Below are 5,895 nucleotides of genomic sequence, written 5' to 3'. Positions count from 1 at the left end.
ACGTATTTTTATATGAAACTTTTACTCTTGCCTTTGTTACTTGTTTTTTTATTCTTTTCATTGTATCTTTTTATTTTTATTTCTATCATTTTATCTTAACATAGTTTCATTTTGTATCTTTTTAGCCCTGATGAAGCCCTGCAAAGTGGGGCGAAACATTGGAAAATAAAATAGTTGTAAACTACTTTTGTTTCACTTGTGACCGCAACCCTGACCATCTTCCTATATATCTTTGAAATATGTCTAAATCACCCTATATATTATTAATTTTCATGTCTGATTAATATCCCATAATTGCTCTTAAGACGCATTCCTATTTTTATAATTATAGTTGCTAGTTCACTTCAGTCTTTCTTGATTTTTTTTTTTAGCCCAATCTTCATGAATCATAGCTCTGAAGTTGATTATATCTGTTTGATTTTGCCTCCTGGTTTCTTACTATCTACTGATACATTAGTAGTTGTGGATTGTTTTGAACTGATATACCAGCCTACCTATGAAACTTATCAATTTGATTTTGTGGAATAAAGCTTACAAGGGGAGGCTACATATGTAGGATCACCGATTTCTATGAAACTATTTTTATGATACCTGGCCAAAAAATACTAGACACTTGTCTTGTCCTAGGGTTCTTTCTTGCCAATACGCCCTAAGATAACCAAAATACATGTTTGTTGTATAAAAATGAAAAACATTGTTTAATTAGAAACATTGCCCATCTCTAGTTACACCTTTTTCCCATATCTCTGACAATTTGTGGATGCCTCGCCTAAACTGTCCCTCTTTTGAGGCAAACCATCATCAGGCCATTTTTGTAAGATGTGAAGCGCTGCTTAGCTAGTGTGTGTCCCATTAATGCAAATAAATAATAATGGGATGGAGCCATGTGTGGTAAGCTTCGTTTGCAAGTATTTACGAACAAAATGTCAAAATTGTTTTTTTGACCAGTTTTGCTGTGTGTGATGGTGCATTATCATGAAGCGTTGTCACTTGGTGTTGCATTCTTGATATTCTGGTCATTTTTCTTGCAAAGTGTGATTCAAATTGATCATTTGTTGTTATTAGCCTTCAGTATTGACGGTTTTTCTAGGTTTTAGCAACTTATAATAGATCACACCCTTCCGATTCCACCAAACACAAAGCACTCCCTTTGTCCATAGCGATTTGGTCATGTCATAGTTGTCAATGGTTTCCCTGGAGTTATCTATGATCTGTTACACTTAAGATTCTTGTCTCGCATCAAAATTGCCACTTTTAAATGTTTTAAACCCCTTAAAGCACTGTGATTTACTTGAAAAATTTAGGATCTAAGATATGATCTTTTCTAAAGGTAAGGAATCTTATCCTGGCCAGTGCATCACATCTGAAAACAATGTGGTACACAGTCTCTTCATCCTTTCTGCGAAACCTGCAGATTGGTGACTGTCAGTCTCATTTTATAGAGATTCTTATCAACTGACAGTGTCCTGTCGCCCATCTTTAAGTGCTCCTGTCCATATTAAGAAGTATATTACTTTTTTTGGGCAGGATCCCTTTAGGAACATCTTTGACTGCTCTAGTCTTCTGGTGTTCCTCCAAAATAACTCAGCCTTGCCCTCAAGGGTAAGAAGATCAGAATGCACCCAGCACCCCGTCTGCATTGATCCTCTTGAACAAGCTGCCATGCACAGCTGGGACTGGGAATTAGTTTCTAATTTCACAAAGCTATATGTGGAGCTGAGGGCTGGAGATTCAATCTCCATATGCAGCAGTGTTATGTTCCATCGCTGCTGAGGGAGTGGTGCTCATGGCTCCAGTTATCATAAGGCATGCCAGTCTCTGAAGTTTCCCTAGCTAAGCTCGAGATTTGCTGATCATAACCTTATGGCACCATAATAATAGTGGCATAAGACAAAGGGTCTTATCGCTGCCATGTACATCCAATAAATTACTTTTAGTTTAAGGGCCCAGGATTTACCTACTGCTCCTTTGCATACCCAGAGACACCTTAGTGCCTTCATACTGGTCCTTTCAACTTGATCTTGCCATTTCAGTTTACAGTCAAGAGTAGCGCCAAGATGTTTAACCTCACTGCAGAAATCTAATCATTCGCTGTTTAAATGCGGCGGTCTGATTATGACATTCCGTCTGTTAGTGAAGACACAAAAACTGACCTTTTGAGGGTTGATGCCTAGGCCATATTCCTGACACCATCCATTCATAATGTCTACTGATGTCTGAAGCAATCCAGAAATAGTCTCTGGAAATTTGCCTCCTATCAGCACAATGTTATCATCAGCATATCTATGCATATAAAAGCCTACAGCATTTGATTTAATCAACAAGGGTGTCAATCATCAAGCACCGCAGGAGAGGAGATACTACACCACCTTGTGGACAGCCGACAGTACAGGCTTCATCCACATTTTTGTATGACTCAGCTCTGATGTGAGCATTCTGCCTTCTAGCATTGTGCAAATCAATTTGGAAGAAAGCTGTCCCACCCATTTAATTTTCATGGCTCTAGCTATAGTTTTGATGCTGATGACACATGTATACTTTCTGAAAACAACGACTCAACTAATGCATCACAAACACTACAGGCACACATAACATCTATTGAAGAATGGTATAAGAACTGGAGAATCAAAATAAATCCTGACGAATCCCACCAGATCACCTTTATTCTCCGTTGTAAACCTCTGCCCTCCTGTTGTACAGTATCCTTTTTAAATACTCCACTAACACTTGTTGAACAGATTCGATACTTAGGACTCCATCTTGACAAGAGACTTACTTGGAATCCATACGCAAGACTGAAATGACAAGAAACTGCTCGTAGATTCCGATTGCTACAACGCTTACTTGACAAACGCTCTAAACTTCCCATTCACTACAAAAAAATAGTATACACTACGATAATCAGACCAATTTGGACATATGGAATTGAGCTCTGGGGCTCCACCAAACCATAACATTCTTCCCGCATCCAATCATTACAATCCAAAATCCTACGTAAAATCCTTGATGCTCCTTATTACGTTACAAATAAACTCATTCACAAAGACCTTAACATCCCATTCGTTGCAGATTTGACCCAAAACAGATTTGCTTCTTTTCATTCCAAACTCCTTAACCATCCTAACCCATCAATTCTTAATCTTTCATCCTTAACAATCCCTGATAATCCTCCGAGGCGTCTGAAAAGAAGATGGCCACGGGACCTTCTAATTTAAATTAATGTTTGAAGTACCAATGGGTGGTTCCTTCCCAAGATTTTCAAGTGTATATGAAACATACAACATATTTACCTATTGTATTGTTTTGTACAGTTGTAAATTACATTAAATAAATAAAAAAAAAAAAAGCTATAGTTTTGTAAGGGGTGCGATCAAAGGCACCTTCAATGTCAATAAAGATGCCCGCCATAATTTCGTTGTAAGCCTAGGAAATTTTTTCAATCCTAGAAACCAGATGGTGTAAGACATCTTCACATGATTTATTGGCTTGATAGGCAAATTTTGCGCAGTGTAGTGGTCTCTCTAACTCGTAGTTTCCCTAATATGTCTGTCAATGACTTTTCAAGTACTTTCATTTAGAAATGTCAGACAAATAGGTCTATAAGCCTTGGGGTTGTCATAAGACACTTTCCCTGGTTTAGGTATATAACTAATATAAATTTTAGTTTTATTGTTTTTGTAATGGCCTTATGGTTTGAATTTTTTTTTTTAGAATGTGGAAGCTGAACGTCCTGAATCATCAATTGTTAAAGAAGAATCATCAGCCACACCTAATGGTTCAGCTGTAGGTGCTGGTTCTTCCAGTGGACAGGCATTGAAAAATGATATACCATTAAACAACTCTTCTGTGCCATATACAGTACCTCCTATTGCATCAGGATTTCAAACGCAATATTCTGGTGGCTACTCTAATCAAAGCAATATTGTGATTCAACAGAACCAAATGCCTCCTCCATCTCCATCCCCACAAGCCTACTATTCCCCCCAACAGTATTCTGGTGTTTCAAGACATCAATACCCTTATAATCAGCCACCATTTTCCCAGTACACTAATCCTCCTGCCCCACCTTTACACTCCTATTATTCTGGATATCAACAATACCCTGGTCATCATATTCAAACACCTCGTCCTCATCATTATAATGTTCCTCCTCAAGATAATGCTGTTCCGGTGAGTATAATACACACCTAAATTAATTATAAATATATTAAAACAATACCATGAATTCTTGATTAATTGTGCTTATACAGTTAGTAGGACATAACCTACTTAATTATTTCGAAAACAACAATAAGTGGATTTCACATAAATGAAATATTCATGTCATGCTTTCAATTATGAAATTAATGCCTACTCTTTTAAAATTATTTTATTTTGTATTACTTTACTATTTTACTTGTATTACTATAATATTTTTTTCGGAAGAAATAACCCTTTTACAATTTCTTTCTTTAATTCATCGTTTTATCAATGTTTCAGGCAGTGTGTCCATTATCAAGTTCATTGTTCTAAAAACAAAGAATTACACAATAAACAGTATTAGAATTATTCTGTTATCAAGTTCATTGTTCTAAAAACAAAGGATTACATGATAAACAGTATTAGAATTATTTTGTTATCAAGTTCATTGTTCTCAAAACAAAATATTGCACAATTAATAGTATTAAAATTATACAGCAATTCAAGTCAATAAGTTGAAATTAATTATTAGTCATTTTCAATATAATTTACCATTTACAAAACTAATTTACAATTATGTATTAATTTTTGTAGAACATAAAAATTTAATTAAATTCTTACCTTTATTATGTGATGGTCATATGTTAAAACAACAAAACAAATTTTTATATTAAAAATATTGAATCTAAAAGTTGAAAAATGTCTCTTGTTTTGCATTAATCTCAAGTAATTTCACCCTATTCCTTATATCTATCTAAAAATTTAAAACAAAACCATACTTTAATTAACTGATATTTTATATTTTAATGTTATTATTATTTCTTAATGTAACATCACCATTACCATTTTATTAATGATGTCTTATACCTTTTGTCAGTTTTAAAATTCACCTAATTTTTGTTATATTAATGGATTCCAAGTATTTTCTATTTTTAAAATCCTATATCCCTATTTAAAATCTAATTGGAAAAATAAGGAGAAAAAACATTAAAAATTAATGAATGGAATATGGTCCGGGTGCGGTCAAAAAAACTCAAATAGTAGATAATTATACTATCTTATTGAGCCAACGTTTCGCCCCACGTTGCAGGGGTTTGTCAGGGCTAAAAAAGATACAAACACTATAGTTAGAAAAAGGAAAAAAAGAGAAAAAAAACATAAGTGTAAAATAACAGGGGTATAAAATGTAAAAAAAGTAAGATATAATAAGAAAAATTATATTTAAATTTCCTATCTTTTTTCCAAATTGAAAGACCCTATTCCTTTCTTACACCGTTCCAATGTGGTTTACCGGATACCCTGTTCAACCCCATGCTGCAATTCCTTCTAAAAAAACATAAGTGTAGAATAACAGGGGTAAAAAATGTAAAAAAAAGTAAGATATAATAAGAAAAATTAAAGGTTGTAAATAGTAAATGAAAAGGGTAATAGTAACAGATAGATAAGAGAAGAAATATTAAAGAAAATGCAAATAAAGAGATGTAAAAAGAAAAAAAAAAAATACAAATCAAATGATGAGACAAAATGCATACCTGTTTTGACGGCAGTTAAAAACAAAGTGACAGTTGGATTGGGAGGAGTGGGGATTGCAGTTATGGCACAATAATGAAAATAATTTGTAAAGTAAACATAGTAAAAAAGTATTTAAATTAGGTGAACAATAAATGGTAATATACATAATAGGGGAGAAGAAATATTAACAGATAGAAAAACAAA

General features: G+C 34.0%; 1 protein-coding gene across 3 annotated transcripts in view; it reads left to right on the top strand.

Annotated features, from left to right (window-relative positions):
* The window catches only part of LOC106684805 (SWI/SNF-related matrix-associated actin-dependent regulator of chromatin subfamily E member 1), a 50,303-nt gene that overhangs the window by 31,376 nt on the left and 13,032 nt on the right, over positions 1-5,895 (top strand). For all 3 annotated transcript variants that reach the window (XM_014427087.3, XM_014427086.3, XM_014427085.3), the window contains one exon: positions 3,712-4,170. In XM_014427087.3, the coding sequence (XP_014282573.1) occupies positions 3,712-4,170 (459 nt within the window). The remainder of the gene's footprint in view (positions 1-3,711; positions 4,171-5,895) is intronic.

This window comes from Halyomorpha halys, unplaced genomic scaffold (assembly GCF_000696795.3).
Source record: "Halyomorpha halys isolate HHAL.00 unplaced genomic scaffold, Hhal_1.1 Scaffold621.1, whole genome shotgun sequence".
Lineage (NCBI taxonomy): Eukaryota > Metazoa > Arthropoda > Insecta > Hemiptera > Pentatomidae > Halyomorpha > Halyomorpha halys.
The sequence above is the reverse complement of the archived record's forward strand: the minus strand, read 5'-3'. Positions and strand labels throughout refer to the sequence as shown.